The 17,128-nt window shown below is 31.4% G+C and overlaps 3 protein-coding genes and 2 long non-coding RNA genes across 14 annotated transcripts; 2 read left to right on the forward strand and 3 right to left on the reverse strand.

Annotated features, from left to right (window-relative positions):
• The first annotated feature begins 325 nt into the window (after positions 1-325).
• LOC143259899 (uncharacterized) lies at positions 326-1,329 on the forward strand. The gene is made up of 3 exons (XR_013033943.1): positions 326-531; positions 690-750; positions 823-1,329. It is a non-coding gene; the product is annotated as an uncharacterized LOC143259899 (long non-coding RNA).
• On the reverse strand, positions 1,154-5,036 carry LOC117217698 (uncharacterized). 4 transcript variants are annotated; one of them, XM_033465492.2, is made up of 7 exons: positions 4,271-5,013; positions 4,000-4,187; positions 3,755-3,931; positions 3,210-3,690; positions 2,922-2,981; positions 1,524-1,960; positions 1,154-1,356 (listed from the first exon to the last, which is right to left on the reverse strand). In XM_033465492.2, exons 2-6 carry the CDS (start codon positions 4,180-4,182, stop codon positions 1,572-1,574), a joined length of 1,290 nt encoding a protein of 429 aa, XP_033321383.2. In that variant the 5' UTR covers positions 4,183-4,187; positions 4,271-5,013; the 3' UTR covers positions 1,154-1,356; positions 1,524-1,571. The 4 variants fall into 4 exon arrangements, with proteins under 4 accessions (XP_033321383.2, XP_033321384.2, XP_033321382.2 ...); XM_033465493.2 differs by having other exon boundaries at positions 1,154-1,960; positions 3,210-3,687; positions 4,271-5,036; XM_033465491.2 differs by having other exon boundaries at positions 1,154-1,960; positions 4,486-5,011.
• Positions 5,037-5,598: 562 nt separating this feature from the next.
• On the reverse strand, positions 5,599-7,188 carry LOC117217664 (uncharacterized). Of its 6 annotated transcripts, none has more exons than XM_033465442.2 (2): positions 6,282-7,188; positions 5,599-6,014 (listed from the first exon to the last, which is right to left on the reverse strand). In XM_033465442.2, exons 1-2 carry the CDS (start codon positions 7,186-7,188, stop codon positions 5,665-5,667), a joined length of 1,257 nt encoding a protein of 418 aa, XP_033321333.2. In that variant the 3' UTR covers positions 5,599-5,664. The 6 variants fall into 6 exon arrangements, with proteins under 6 accessions (XP_033321333.2, XP_033321332.2, XP_033321328.2 ...); XM_033465441.2 differs by having other exon boundaries at positions 5,599-6,035; XM_033465437.2 differs by having other exon boundaries at positions 6,108-7,188.
• Positions 7,189-7,374: 186 nt separating this feature from the next.
• Positions 7,375-15,868, reverse strand: Taf1 (TATA-box binding protein associated factor 1). Of its 2 annotated transcripts, none has more exons than XM_033465436.2 (18): positions 15,228-15,868; positions 14,626-15,035; positions 14,298-14,543; positions 14,072-14,191; positions 13,808-13,980; positions 13,118-13,516; positions 12,671-12,911; positions 12,102-12,460; positions 11,769-12,031; positions 11,321-11,682; positions 9,961-11,181; positions 9,630-9,872; positions 9,108-9,546; positions 8,882-9,024; positions 8,664-8,801; positions 8,451-8,586; positions 8,145-8,357; positions 7,375-7,853 (listed from the first exon to the last, which is right to left on the reverse strand). In XM_033465436.2, the coding sequence occupies exons 1-18, from the start codon at positions 15,571-15,573 to the stop codon at positions 7,642-7,644; spliced, it is 5,664 nt and encodes a 1,887-aa protein (XP_033321327.1). In that variant the 5' UTR covers positions 15,574-15,868; the 3' UTR covers positions 7,375-7,641. The 2 variants fall into 2 exon arrangements, with proteins under 2 accessions (XP_033321327.1, XP_033321326.1); XM_033465435.2 differs by having other exon boundaries at positions 13,808-13,989.
• A 274-nt stretch (positions 15,869-16,142) lies between these two features.
• On the forward strand, positions 16,143-17,128 carry LOC117217671 (uncharacterized). The gene is made up of 2 exons (XR_004489612.2): positions 16,143-16,672; positions 16,746-17,128. It is a non-coding gene; the product is annotated as an uncharacterized LOC117217671 (long non-coding RNA).

Consider the following 17,128-nt stretch of genomic DNA (forward strand, 5'->3'; position numbering starts at 1 on the left):
ATATATAATTATTATGTATATTATTATTATAAAATTAATATAAATATATTATTATAACCCTTATATTATATATATATAAGGGTTAACGCTATTATGATCCCGGGTCATATTTCAGGAAAGTATAAGAAAATTATTGTTGATACATCTGTTCCCATTCCCTGGCGGTATTTCAAATGTATTGTTCAATCGGAGATCGCAGCAGAATTAAATGTTTAATTAAAGCAGCGTATGAACTCTAAGTTGGAACAAATTGTCACTACCGGGATTCTGTCATCGTACCATGAATCTTTCCACCTCCTCTCCATTTAACAAGAAAAGAAAAAGAACAGATGATAACATGACATCTGAGTGTTCCGAGATGTCGATGTAACAGTATTTGTTCGAAAGTCATGTTACATCTCGTTACTATTGTGACTTTCATACTTTTACATACATCTACTATATACTGAATAGTGAAAACAAGACCACAGAAATTTTGTTATAAAAAATTTGTTGAAACACGTATTTTCATGGATAAAATATTAAGTGCGTGTAAGTGAATTGAAACATTATCGGTCCTAATTTATATTTTTCCATTAGCTGAAATTTGATTCACTTTAAAGCAGAAAAAAATTTGATTTTAATTAATTTACGAAATGAGCGTCATGTTAATTATTTAACAAACAGTATTATTTATTTTATATTCACAGGAAAAACATTGCACAAGCAATTATAATAAATCTATAATTATCTATTGTATTTATAACTCGTGTAAGTATTTAATTTTTCTAATTCCTTCGAAACATTTGTTTAACAAAAAATTATATTATTTTCTAATTCTAGGATGAACGTACTTTTGATGTTATTTCAGAGTACGCTCTAACTGTAACGTGACTAACTATATTTTTACAATATAATAAAGTAATAGATAACAATGTTGAACATTAGATAAACAGGAAGTGATGCGACAAACGTTATAAGGAGAAGTTAAAACTTGGTGGACGATATAGTATTAAAATATTAGTAAATATTAATATAAATTAATTAAATATTTATGCAATACACGGTTATATATACCAGCTAAAAGTAAAATGTTACATTATTTTAAGAATAGTATTGACATTTAGATGAAAACTAATTAATAAACAATTGTTAATTAAAAGACAGAAATAAATTTCGGTCGATCGTTATATTTTATTAAAAATGTATATTTACAAAATTCTGTATCAATATACATGTATATATTTACACTCTTACAAAAGATGTAACCTGCTATAATATAAAATATGTCATTGCTCGTACAGTCTAATGTAAATTCTAAATAATAATGAGGCTAATACATTCGCTAAATTCTCAGAATCCTTGAAATCGCACATTCTGCAAACAAGAAGCATTAAATAATTCTCGAAATCGTCTTTGCTACTATTACAAAGTAGCTAGAGCACACGATAAAACAGTGCTAATGTGTCATAGCATTACATTGTATCGCAATTTTATGTATTACTATATTTTTCTCATATATAACATAATGAAATGTTCCTTACAAACATTAATGTCATCTCTCTTTTCCTCAGTTTTCTTTCACTTTATTCTCATACTCCGCCATCTTCGAGTGACTTGTTAGGTTTGTCTCGTTTGGCGTTATGATAAAGATACGAATGTACACGCAGGCTGTTGCTGTTTTTGTATTTATTACCACAAAGTTTACACGTCAGACTTTCGAGCGGCCCGTGAATGTAACGGACATGAAGTTTGAGATTCTCTTTACGGGTGAAATGCCGGAGACACCATGGACACGAGTACATTCGAATTACTTTGCCCCTGTCCATTCTTAGCGTTGGACCCAGCTCAGACACAACACGCAATGTTGTCTCCAATGGTAAAGTATTATTCGAAATACCTTTCACTGTTCGGCGACCTTTACTGTGGCAACCTGACTCATAGGCGAACTCATTCTGAAGACCGGTCATGTTACCCACACCTAATTATAAAAAAGATATGAATTAATTCCGATGCATGCATGGATACCAGAATATTAGTTGCACAAGAAAGTTGGGCAATATGTGTTACTTTTAATATTAATATTATATTCTTTACTCAACGGTAGAATAAAAAATTTAATGCAATTAACTGCAATTAGTAATTAATGTTAAATTATAATTCGGAGAATGTTACAATTATGTTAACACAATATAATGTAACAATTACAATTGAAGTACCTAATTACCATTCACATTCGATGTAAAGCACATATTTGAGTATAGAACTATCAAGTAGTGGAATTTTGTTACAAAAATAGATAAATTGTATATATTTACAGTATTTTTTATTTTTTTAAATTCGATATAAAAAAATGCTTAAAAAATATTGGTAAAATTTTTGTCTTTATTGGACATTGATAAAATTTCTCAAAAAATAAAGAAAATTAGTATCGATTCTATATAATTAATCAATGTACTTCTATTGCAATTATGTTCGCTGTTTTATATTAGTAAAACTGATAATTATGATAAAGGCATAAATGAAATAGATTTCCAATCTCATTTGTATTAAAAAGAAACAGGCGTTGTGATTTTAGACAATTATTCTTTTTAATCATAAGCAATAATCATATAAAAATGCCCAACTTTGTCTTACATTAAGTAACTCAATGAATATTTATTACAGTTTTTATTTAACAAGCTGCAACTTAATGTATTGAATTTTTGTATAAAAATTCAATTCAATTGAATATATTTAGTTATGCATATTAGATAATAAAATATCTAATAATAATTGTTTCCTAATATAATAGTAACACTCCAGGTAAAATTTGTTGATTTTTGTTTATATTCATTGAGAAACTTTTGTATTTATTCATGTTATGTTATTTAAATTAGTTAAAACATACATAAAAAAATTAGGTTAATGAATGTCAGAAATTGTGATTCCAAAAAGCATACCAAATGATTGAGTTTGTGAATTCTGATCGTACGGAACTAACTGCATATCTGGTACAAAATCTGTAAAACAAAAATATTTATTTCTATTGCATTTGATTCTAACACTATCTACCATCAAAGATAATATAATTATGTAAAACAGTAAAATGTAGATTTGAGATGCTAAGTAATAAAGCATATATTCATTCAGTACCTTTCTCCAGCAATTAATACAATCATAAACGTATTGATTATATGAAGTCTCTTAATACTTATTACTTATATAAATACAGTGCACAGAACTGATACCTTTCCTATGCAAATTGTCTTCAGGTTTGAAAAATGGTTCATTAGAATATGTCCTATATACTGTTTCTGGATCAATATCGAGTGTATAATCTAATGGTTCTTGTTTAGATGGTTCTGTGTAACTAGTGTCAGCTGTACAGTCTAATGGTTCCTCTTCATTTCTTTGTATCTCTATACTACTGCAACTATTATTTGGAGGCATATGCATGTCTTGCTGATTATAAGCTAAGTCAGAAGCACAATCTTGCTGACAAAATGTATCATTGGTTGTAATATTGTTCTCTATGAACTCCTTATTGTGTAATTCATCTTTCGATGAAGTATTTTGTTTCTCACAAGTTTTATCCTTTTGTACTGTTTCTTTTGGTTTGTCAAAAGTAGATGCATTTGAATCCGATGCATCAGAATTAATGCTCTTCTTTTCCATATTAAATAAGTGATCCAATTGGTCTGCACTTTTCGAAAGACTGTCTTCGAACTTCTAAAAAGTGTAAGAAATAATTTTGTATTTTGTACAATTATCTATCAGATCCTTGCAAACATACCTCGTCAGATTCTGTGGTTAAACCTTTTATCTGCAAAGTTTCTGCTACTTTCAAAAAACTTGCTATGTCTTCTTGTTTAATGTTTACTTCACCTTGGTACATGAAGTGAAGCATTGCAGACAAATCACGATAATTGACATCTTTTAAAATCACAATTGGATGCTTGCAGGAATTTCCCTAGAGTGTTAAAAAAATTTTATTGTTTTGCTACAGGTAATACCAAAATAAAATAAATTACAATATACCTTAAAAAGCTCTCTGAAATATGTACTACAAACTGATAGTATTAACTTATGCGCACGTAATATTTGACCTTCTGCAGCCAATGTTACATCAACTAGCTGTTCATCCGTTAATAATGTATACAATCCAGAGGATAAGTTTCTTGGAAAGCTATTCCAAACTAATGAAAACTGTTCTCCAGACATTCTTACTACAAAATGAAATTGTTTACTTTGTTTACTTAAATGATTGAAATCAACATATTAATATATTAGATCTTATCCTAAATAATACCATGTATGTTAGTGACGCCTCTTTACATGCACTTCAATTAAACACTAGTGTTTACCACATAATTCTGTGGTTATAAGGTGAAACAACAATCACAGAATTAGGTGCTTCATAAAATGTAATAGCCTTAAGAATGAAGGAATTACTGTCACCATAACAAGATGCACTGATATGCGGTATAAGAACAACAAACATTAGAATTCATTTAAAAAGTTAACCTTTATTGAAACGCAATTCGACGATCTGACGAAAATAATTCACCGAATGTTCAGCTCGTTCGTTATGTAAACAATATGATTTTAATAATTGCAATCCGCATAGACAAGAAAAAGTCACTTTAATTTCATTGATGCTATTCTCTTTTCAATTTTTAAATAAATATATAGAATCATTTCAACTATTTCTAGACAATTCATGTCAATTTCTAAAATTGCAATTTATAGTTTACAAAACAAATATTTCACGAATCAAAAAGTGTTTAGAGTGGCATAAGATGGACGAACATATGAATTATTCGAGATATATGTATGTAGGTAATTGTCGTGCTATTTATTTATGTATGTTCAAATTTTTATTTCACTGACATCATTTTTTTACTGAATATTATAGAACAAACGGAAATATTTTTTATATCAGTGGTATGACATTATTGACAAGTATCATTTCTGTGCGATACGTCAAATTATAAAATAGATATGATAAATATTGAAACTGCCATCTTGCTGCGAAAAGTAACTCATTTATGTTGATTTATGTATTCCAACATTTCAACCAGCAATTGCAATCTTATAAATATAAAAAATTATGAAACTTTATTAATAAGTTTCATATTGAAAATATATTTTATCATAGAATAAAAAAATTGGTAATAATGTTAAATTGTGCACATCAATCAATTAGTTCAGAATTAAAATCATTCATCAATACTATTTTGTAATGTAATTAATTAATTAATATGATTACAATTAAAAAGAGTAAATCGTAAAAAGTTATAATTAATTTAATTGATTGAATAATTACATAATCATCAATTATTGATTATAAATATCAATCATAGATTAAAAAATCACTGATTTAAAATATACTACTTATCAATTACTAATCATTAATTATTAGTTTCTAATAAAAACTTGATTAAATTTCTTTTAATGTAAGCAATAGAGCAATGAAAATATATTGCAATTATTTATGTAACAACAAAATAACTAATATAATAGTAACTATAACTATATGATGAATCCAAGTAACGATAAACTACCATAATTAATCGTGATTAACCATTTTAATTGTAATTACGCTAAATGTATAAAAATTTCTATCTAATATATTACTTAAAGGTGTAATTTGATTTATTAATAACTGAAAGCTGCTACATTATTAAAATGTATAACTAATATTCATAGTTCATTCGTGTAATCATCGGTTTCACGTAGTCTGAAACATTTCCATAGACCATAACGAGCCTCCCAATCTACAAAAAATAAATCTGGCTTATCCCAAAGTATATGATGTGCTGCAAAATTATATTGAGATTGAATAGGTGGATTTAAATGTGGAGCCCATTGTGCTCTCTCTAACATAATTTTGTTTACATACTCATAAAATACTTTGGCTTTATGAACCCAACATAAAAGAGACATAATTGCGATTATTATGGCATGCAGGTGATAAGATACTCCAGCTTGATGTTTTCCTTTTCTTAAAGTCATGTCTTGAAGATTCATTATAAGGCAGACTATAGCAGCTGCTGTAAATCCACATGGAATTTCTATTACGAACAAACAAATTGTGCAGTATGTTGTTTCTAAATTCATACGTGACGAGCAATGGTTTATAATACTTTTTAAAATACTATCGTGTAAAATCTCCCTATGAAGCTTGCAGAACAATTTATCTTCTTTAAGACACTCTCCTATTGTCAAATCGAATTGATTGTTTTCAAAAAATATTTTTGGTGTATCGAAATTCATTTTGTTTTCTTTTCTATCAATTAAATATTGTATTACTCTATTACCTAGTAAGCTTATTATTTTGCTTTTTGATGCTATCATATCCATGAGTAATGGAAACACTTTAGGAGTCAAAGTCTTCTCATATAATGCAACTTCATGCATATAAGCTGTATATTCAAGTGTGCTTCCAAATTCTAAAATAATTTCATCAGTCATTCCTGGCTCAACAGCCCATGAGCACATATGTTGCACTATAATTAAAAGGTGATCATTGCACACGTGTTTTACCATGTTTATAATGCATACTTCTAGGCCCTTCTTTAACGTTGCATATGGAGTAATATGGTTATTTAATTTTGTATCAGTTACACTTATGTAAAAAAGATTTAGGATTCTTTCAATGACTAATATGGTGTCATAAGAATCTGGCCAATCATATACATCCAACAATTCATACAATATTCTTATAATTCTTCTTGTGTTTTCTGGATTTATATTTGGATTTTCAATTTTATCCCATATTATATGGAACATTAGCGCTCCACTAACACCACTTTCTAACAAAGTACATAGTACCTCAAAGCAATCAGTTTCAAATTCCCAGAGCTTCTCTTCATAAATCGTATTAACTACTGCTTGCAAAATTTCTTTAGACTTTTCAGGAATATAAATTTTTAATAAATTATTATAACACTCTTTAGCAAAGCGACGTTTCCGCCGTCGTTTCCATTCACATATATTATGAGTATGGCGCAGTGTTTTATTGTAATGTAAATAAAATTTAAGAGTAAATGTAATTATAATATCTGGATTGTAACTTAATAGATGTTCTTGTAATGAATGTTTTGTTATGCTCCATACATGGTTTAATAGTTTATCCTGATCTCGTATCGAATTTGCATTAATAGAGGTGGCACATGCTGTATATATGGAATCTATTTTATTTTTCAATTCTTCATTTGGAACCATTGTAAAGTGATGTAAAACACTACAAATATAATTTTGGTTAAAATCATTTACAAATGAACACAACTGAATATGCAGTTTATATGTCTTCAATCTGTAAAAATATACAATACAATAGTGTAACTATTTTTTTTTATAAATTTTGTTCCTATTTTAACCTAAATAACAAAATCAACATAGATCTGTACATAGAACTTAAAAAATTTTCATTATATATTTACATGTATGTATACATAACATTTTAAGATATGCATTCAGAAGACTACATCATACCTCCTACCTTTTTACAAAGTGAAATCATATATTACATAATTTCAAGTATTGAAATTCAATTATTCCTATAAGAAATAAATATATCATTTTTCATTATATATTGAAATATTGTATCTGTATATAAAGTTTTTGATTTTAGAAAGAAAATAACAGGATTCTTGCTTAGAATAAATAACAATCTTCTTAAAACCACAAGTCGCCACCCACGTCTTCTTCTGGTTGCGACAGTTGCTGTGTTTTTTGCTTTAGTTGCACATTGTTTTCTGCTTCGTCTTCGCTTTCTGAGACAGCTAAATCATCTTGAATCTTGGTCTCATTTTTTTCATCTCTGACTGGTAATCCAGCTAGTAAGAAGTCTGAAGGATCGTAATTTGGATCAACGTCCATGCTTTCATCTGTAATTACAGAAAATTTGTGTATATATTTTTGAAAAACTTCCTAATTATACATTGTCTAACACTAATTTTTGCGTTTTCATAACCAATAGGTAATTCTTATAGAACCAGATACGACAAATATGAATTCGGTAATTATTTTTGTTCATCACCCTCAATTTTGAAAAATTATTCCATAGACTTTCATATATAACAGCATATATATATTTTTATAACATTATAGACATAGGAATGCTTAAGCAATGTTTAAAGTATCCAGGTTTTTAATAATAATATTTTTATATTACCAACCTTGCTGAAGCAATTGTTGATCTGCCATATAAAATCCAACATTACCCAACTGTACCATTGCTTCAGCTGCTTGCTGGCTATCATCATCTGCCAATACAACTCCTCCCTCTCGTACTTCATTCAATTCAATTGTATCCATTTCAGCATGTTCAGATTGCTCATCTGTACCAAATGGAACCTCATCAAACTCATCTTCACTAGAGAATTGTAAATCTAAAATGCAAAAATAATTAATTTTAGATTGGAAGTAAAAATTATATATATATATATATATATTCAATAATCAAATTTAAATGCTTGCTATACCTTCTTCAAGAACATCTTTTTTCTTTGAATTTACACATCTACTACCATCGCCTTCCATGTCTCCTTCTACATCCACAAAATCAAAGTCCTCTATGTTTGATTTTCCAAATGGATTTTCTGGCGAACTTGTCTGACTCTATAATGGACATAAAAGAATTTATTTAATCCGTACAATAATAAAATAAATATGCAAATTTTACTAAATTAGAGTACCCCTCTGAATTCAGGCTCCACAATAGTATAGTTTTCCTCATCTGGGCCAAGCCATGAAGGATCTATATCTGCTTGTTCCATTGCCCGTTTTTGTACTAATAATATATTATTTTCTAACTGCGTTAAATGATCGTCATACTGCAAATTATTTAGTAATAATTAGAAAATAAAATATAATTGAAGTATAACATTCTACAAATAAATATTTGTTTATCTACCTCATCTAATGTTTCTTTGCAAACTTTTACAAGCATTTCAGCCTTGTTTGTATAAACAGACTCTTTTCCATTGTATATTGTACAATTTTCCAAAATTTGTTCAATGTCTCTGAGAAACTCATGCCGACTATGATATTTGTGTGCTAAACCAAAATAATTAAATCAATTTAAGTAATATAACGAAATTAATACTCTATTTCTATTCCAGTAATGAAAATTAACTTACCCGATACTTTTTTCGATATAGTCTCCAAATCCATTGGTCGTTTTATTACGGTATAATAGTCTTTTACTAATTTTTTATTTACTGGTTTAAGGAATGGCCAAGCTTCCGTCATAGATTTTAATTTATTATTAACGACATTATCCAAGATAAATGTCAAAGCAACTTGATCGTTGTCATCAAGAAGAGGATTAATAGCTTTTTCTAATCTCATTAAACGATCCTCTTTCTCGCCAAGCCTTTCTACACATGTCTCCAACATACGTTTAGCGGCCACTGTCAACGAACTCTTTGCTCCGTTATACAATGTTGAATTTTCTACGATTTGATTAACATCGGCTAAAAATTCTTCTCGACTTTGATATTTCTTTAACCTTAAATTCTCACGGATGGTTTGCAAATCCATAGGTCTTTGAATAATTTTATAATAATCGGGAACAGCCTAATAATATTTATAAACATATTTTGAGAATATAAATTCATATGAAACAGTATAAAAATGATTTTATTAAAAAGAAAATATACCTTAGCGTTAACAGGAAACAAGAAAGGTTGTACATCTGGTAAATCTCGCATCTCATTAAGTATGCTCTCTAACATTGTAGACATGACAACAACCGGATCTGTTCTACGTCTATTGGCAGGTCTTTGTTGTCGTTTGAGGTAATCGCAGTGATCATCTCCAGTGGCTCTTCTTCGTTTCTTGGAGTTGACTGCTTCTTTGGGCACTTTTAACAATAACGTGCGCCTCTTCATTTCTTCAGCATGCTGTGAGTAACAAAACCAGAAAAATGATGTATCGCTTCAGCATTGATAGTCTTTAGATATGTATTTATATATGTATCAAGCAGATTACCTTAATCAATTTAGATGACAATTTCACCTTAGTTCCATCCACATTAACAAGATCTTGGTCGTCTGTATTAAGTTGTTTTTCAATCTCTTCTTCTTGTTCCTCAGTCATCGCAACATTCACTGGTGCAGTGGTTATGCTGTTTTGATACAAGGGACAGGCTTTATTTGTACGCATGTGACCTACATTACCACAGGCACCACATTTCAATTTCAAATCTGGTTTAAGTTTAGGTTTCTTACGCTTAGAAGGAGAAATCTCAGTTTTAGGATGTTTAGAAGCAGGAGATGTAGACTGGAAAGAATTACTGAATTGAAGGATACTGTTCGAGGATGTGATGGTTGGGGTATTGGTATTACTACGGTCAAATATGTTATGGGATGATGAATTACTTCCTGTAATAGGACCACCTAACATACGTTCTCTCTCTTGATTTCGTTTAATTCTACGTAACTGCTCTTGAATTCTCCTCTTCTCTCTCTTCATTTCTTCTTTCTGTGCTTCATCCAGTGTCGCAAACTGTTTGATGAATGTCTCATCCTTCGAATTCCTAATCTTTATATACGTATCTATCACTGCTGGTTTTCTAACCAGTTCTACCCTTGTATATTCTTTCCCTTCTGGATTTCTAAATGTTCTATAAATCTTAAGAACCCTACCCTGCTGTGCATTAAAATTATTTACAGGACTATCTTCCTCATCGTCTTTCTTCTTCTCCTTACTTTTTTTATCCTGTTCTTGAACCTCACCCATCAACATTTTACGTAACTCGTGACGCTGTTGTTCTTCTCGCTCGAGAGACAACTGAGTACTAGTCTTCTTATTAGCAAGCATATTTTCTATATTCTTACCCATCTCCTCTATATCAGAACTGTCTTCTTCTGAACTTTCACCCTCGTCTGTACTCAAAACCTCGTTGGAAGATAGCACACGATTTTGTAAATCAAATATTCTCTGACATTCTTCCTTGTATCTTTCTTGATGCTCAGCAATGGAGAATCGATTTCCTCTAGAGAATTTGGTCATACCTTCTTCTCCAGCCTTAGCTTTCTCCGTGGACAATGTCCTAACTACGTCTATAACTTCCCATCGTGATAACTTTTTAATTTCTTCTTCGGGAACACCAAATTTACGAAGCAATGCTTTTGCATTATTCAAAGACAGTCTTCTTAAATCAGCATCCGTTCCGGTAACGGTTCTCTTTGGTTGCGCTTCCTGTTCCTCCTAATTAACATTTAAAAAATAATATAAATTATACTGTAAGTGCTGGATAAAGTATTGATACTACATAAATTTTATAATACAAATATTTATAAGTATTTTGTACATTCTAGTACATGACAGAATGAAATATAGTAACTACCTTGCTTATTGTTGGTTTGTTTGGAACCCTGACGTACGAGAATCCTTCGCCACAGCCTGTTGGATCTGCTGGTCCTGCCAATTGTAATAGACATTTGCCTTTCATAGCCTGAATGTATGCTCGTGTCGTATTCCAAGGTGCAACTTTAACTTCATCATCCATTTTTAGTTGCATTTCTTCGTCATCGTCATCTTGAGGAGTGAACAAGAATTTTTCACCATAACCTGCATCCTTTAATCTTTGTTCTGCTGCGATCATACTAAAATATGCGCAACACTGTTCTGGGGACACCATTGCTCTAATTTCTTCTTCTGTCGGTAATCTAAAGTCTGGCTTTATGACCCACCAGTTGGAATCCATTCCTTGTGCATAGTAATTTAAAACATTTTTTCAATATGTTACAGTACGTTTTTAACTTTTTACAATAAGTGTAAGAATATATAAATACCGGTTCTTTTGAAATCTGCACATAGTTTCAAGCGTTTTCTGATACTGCTTTCACTATGTGAAGGGAAAGCCCTTTTAATGTCATCCATTTTAATACGACGAGGTATATCGGATGATTTCCAAAATAATCTGTATATGAATACTTGTAAAAAATCCCTGACGAAATTATTAGCTCTTTTTGAGTTAGGACCTGGCACTTCATATAATGGACATTCTTGTCCAGCTACAAATAAGGCGTCCATTTCTCTGATGTAATATTGCTGTCTACGCATAAATATTATTTAGCATATTACAGTACATCTTAAAATTAATCAAGAAATTTTAAATACAATACCTTGTTCTAATAACTAGGAAATCAGTTTCTGGGATTTTGTGTTCATAGATCGGCGCTCTGTACATATTATTTTCAATTGCTTGTATGCTTTGACCAGGTGTGAGAATTCCAAGAAATGGACTAGTGTGCGCATATGCAGTTTCTCCATATTTATACTTCTGAGGTCCTTGATCTTTACCTGCCTTTCTTTTATAGTAATTTTTCACCTTAGAACACATGCCTACTTGGTTCATCAAAGGAGGATGCTCCTCTGAGAATTCGATGAGTACCACTTCACCATCTTTGCCAGACAAATCTTCTGGAGTTCTCATGAAGAAGACATCACCTCCACCAGACGCAATTCTTTCTTGCTCTCTTTGCTAATGAAAAATATTATATACATATACATATTATATTCAATATATATAATTAATATTTATAAACCATCATATTACTTCCATATATGTATAATGAAATATTTAAAAGTGTAGAACGCTATGTTACTTTTTTACTTATTAGATTCAATTGTCTTCTTTAGATTAATTCCCGCATATTATTAACAGATTATAAAACGCAGAGAGAAAACACACCTTAGCTTTCTTTTTGATGTGCTTCAACAATGGCAATACAGAATGAGGCCCAGGATGTGCAAGTGGACCATGACTGAATTTTCTTAAAGGTGGTCTATGGAAATTTCGAAGTCGCATTTGTCCCATATGTGTTTGTACAAATGGAACACGCAATTCTACCACAGGTGTACTATGTTGTATTAGATTCCCACCTCCAACTTTCAACCGTAATGTTGTTTCCGATGACCGTGGCATATAATAACTAAAACCCGAACAAATCATCAAATTTTTATTCTAATAGAAATTGTATTTATTAGTTTAATTTATATTCCTGGCAAAAGGTATTTGATAACAATAGTGTAAATACAAAGCGATATTGTTTATAGATTTTTATGAATACTAGAAAATTATTTTCAAAAGACCTAATGATTTTGATCAAATATTTTTTGCCAGGAGTAGTAAACTTACGTATCATTTGAAATATTGAAGGGATCTCTATCTGGTGACTTTGGTGGCGGTGGTGGTGTATCTTCTTCCAAAACATTAATCACACCAGCTTTCCCAAGTAACAATTTGCTCTTTTTAACATGTGGATGTGGTATCTTTACTTTTGGTTGAGGTCCATTATCTTTATGCAGTAATGCTGGATCTATGTCATCAGGAATACCAAGAACAATGTTTTCATCATTTGGATCTAAAGTGAGAATTTTAGGTTTTGGTATCTTTCTCATGTTTTCAGGATCCCAAATTACTTCTTCTTCCCATAGACCGTATACTAGTTCCTCATTTTCTACAGGAAAAATGGAGTACCAGGTGTCGTCATAATTTTCTTCTCTAGACTGTTGTTGATTTCCCTTGTTCATGTTCCTGCTCAAATTTCAAAAGTCAAATAACAGTGGACAAATTACATACAAGATGTTCACACATTTACTAGCCAACGTTCTTCGCGCAAAATATAAATTTTAGTAAAAAGTGGTATTGGTATATTCATAGCTACAACAATCAATCCTACTCCTATCTTGCAAGTCTGTAGAGTTATAATAGAGTGGATAGTTACTTTGATTATGAACGTATTTCAGGTTTCTTCCTTCGAAAAACAAGTCATAGTAAATGCATAAACACTGTGTACATATGCACATTATACTTTGAATTTCTTACATTTTATTTTTTTGAGATTGCATGTGTAAAGGAGTTGCAATTTGAGAAGTAGCTAATCGTACATTCGATGCAACTGGGACTGGAGCACCTTTCCCTGGCTGACTAAATGCTTGGGCAGTTCTATTTCCACTGGATGGTACCCAGCCAGCTGCATTATTTTTACTATTTAATTTCTGTAACACCTTCAAATAGATTTAGGTCCTTAGTTACACAACCCTGCACAGGTTTTAGTACAGTATTTTGTATCGAAATAATATTACATACTTTATGCTTTATGTCATCACCATTCCATATAACATCATCTTCCCAATGTAATTGTGACACCATTAAAAATGCATCATCAGAGAATTCTTCAGTAGCTTCTTTATCATTCTGATCATCCATCTATTGGGAATATAATAGCAACATATAATACAATATGTTTATATAATACATTGAACTTCTTAATGTTCTGCTCACTATAATATTTTTAATGCAGATAATTCTATACCTTATCTGCAAGTTTAAATCCATAATTAAAACCATCTCCAGTTTCTGGGACTTGAAGCATATCGTACCAAAGTTGTGCAGGTCCAAAACGCCAATCTGCTACTTTTGGCCCCATATCTCCATTTTCTCCAGTTTCACCTGTTTTCCCAGTTTGCTCTTTATCCTCAACTGGTAATAATAGTTTATTCTCATCGTCAGAACAACACATATCTGGATTTGGATCGGGGCCATAATTCAGTATCCAACCCTAACATAGTAATTTTATAAGACAAATTTACTATTATCTTAAGATTAAATCATGACATACATTACATATCTATTATGCAAACCTTAAACTTTGGTTTTTTTTCATCTTGATCAGAACCAGAATCTGAATCTCTAACATCGTGATGTCGTTTCTTTTTTCGCCGCTTCTTAACACCCCTCCATACTTGTGGAAGGCTGCTAGGCTTTCCTGGACCAAAAAGTCTTGAAAATCTTAATACTTTATTAGCACGAAAGTCAGGAAACAATTCAGCTACATCAACATTAGCATATTTTGATGGTAACATAGATGCAAGAGGGGTTTCTAATTTCCGTTGTCGAGCAGCTTCTGCCTCTTCTGCTGTAAGCACTTCCTTTTCCTCAGGAACTGGAGGAGGAGGCATTAATTGTGTGTCTGATTTATTAACTACTTCTTCATCATCTGCATCATAATCATTTTCTTTTTCATTTCTTCCTTCAAATGAGTCTTGTTTATCTATGTGCAAAAACAAAACAAAAATGAATTGATGCATTAATAATTGTGTATATAAAATTTTGATAGAAAACTGAAACTAGAATTATACTATTGAATATAAAAACTATGATAGACGTCTACAGTTAATATTTATAAAATGTTTTATGTCTATACTTGTTAATAAAGTAATTATTAAATACTTGTCATACTCACTACTATCCTCATTTATATCTTCTGCTAATTCATTGATATCTGAAAAATCAAGAGCACTAGATGACTTCTCAACATAATCTTCGTCATTTTCATCAACAGTTTCAAATTCGTCTTCATGTTTATCATCATGTTCATCCTTTTCATCATTAGCATTTTCATTAGGCATCATTTCTCGAATAAACGAGCTGAAACCGAGACGACTAAGCGAAGCTAAATGTTGCTTCGCTTCAGGATCAAGAATATCATCTTCCAGTTGACCATTATCATCGATGTTTCCGAATAGAAAACCAGTCATATTGATTCCGGACAACAAATCTTTATCACCTTCTTCCTCGGAATCAGCCATTTTTTATTATTAGAAAATCAAAAGAATTGATGTAACAGTAATTTATTGTTAACAAATCGTTGTATCCAAGTACACAGTAGATCACCAGAGATAATGCATGTCAATACCACAGCTTCTAATAGCGAAAATATCAAAATATCACATGAATATATGTTTGTTGCTATTTATATTTATAAATGCTTGATATTTACAACTATTATAATTATTTACAAAGCTCTGTTAATTACAAAGTTACAGTAAGTTTACGTTTTGTTTACGTCAACTTCAACTGTCCGCCATGTTCTCAAATGTAGAATGTAGTACAGTTAGTGATACCTAAGTTTCCGCAAGACTTTCTGGCCGCAGCGCGCTCCATTAGCGAGAATAGGAGTAGGAATTGCTTCGTTCTGATTGGTTGACGATTCACCACTGAGATAGAATCCACTGCGGATTGGATGCGTAGTAAAATGGTGGTAATGTGCGCGCCAGCTTAAGGAGCAAAAAAGGAGTGCAGTAGGTTCCATTATTGTACATAACTACTTAGAGCATATTGTATCTGAAGGCAGCATCTGCTATGTACCGCTGAACATATACATTACAGTAGAGTGCCTCACTATAATAAGCCAAGGCGGAGGCAATCGGCTTAGAATTATGAAGCAGGTAAAGAAACTGCTTCTCCTCTGATTGGTTGACGCTTCACAGCTAAACAGTGCTGCCCTCGCATTTTAGACAAAGAGAGGAAGTGGCGAGTGAGCAAGAGAGCATGACATCAGTACAATACAAGCGAAACAGGTCACACCGACGATCAATGTAGTTTGCGATCTCACTCTATTCGCGCATCCGTTTGCCTAGTGCTTCATCTGAAACACTCGGCGCGATTGTACATATGTAGTTTTCGCCTCGTAAGATTCTCGATCACACAGTTCAGCATATTTGCGAATATCTTGAAACGACGATCATTTCTACAGTTATTAAAATTTTCGAAAATCCATAAGCTACATTTCAGCTATACGTTTTTAATTTGTGAATTTGTAAAATTTTGTTAATTCAGCCACCCCAGTATGTACTTGTTAACTGGGACTGCTAGTAATCAATATTCTACTCTACGAGAAGGAGTTTCGTAAGCGGCGAATAATTTCACAATTATCGAAGTTAGAAACAAAACTAGGAATATAAGAATATATTGTTTGTAGCTCTGCATAATATAGAAAATGGTATTTTATCATCGTATCGACATTATCACTTCTGAAGTGAATAAGGTTGGAATGAATTTGGAGCTCTGAAAAGGGCCATTATTATTAAATAGAGGAGCCTGTGGAACACAGGACGTTGTTATTGCTTCTATGTTTGATCAGAAAAAGTGTAAAGTCGAATTTCACAGCCCATAATTCTGGAATTTGAACCTCGCTCATATTTTCATGCTCAGGCGAAATCTCATCATCCGCATCCTGCGCAGATCGTTACTGCGCACTTCATGGCCTGATATTTGGGGTTGTGAATCGCTCGGCCTATAGCGGGCCCGAGGCAGAGTTCGAAATTATTCGAATTGTATCAAATAAATATTTCATTGATATAA

Source organism: Megalopta genalis, chromosome 8, assembly GCF_051020955.1.
Source record: "Megalopta genalis isolate 19385.01 chromosome 8, iyMegGena1_principal, whole genome shotgun sequence".
Classification (NCBI taxonomy): Eukaryota; Metazoa; Arthropoda; class Insecta; order Hymenoptera; family Halictidae; genus Megalopta; species Megalopta genalis.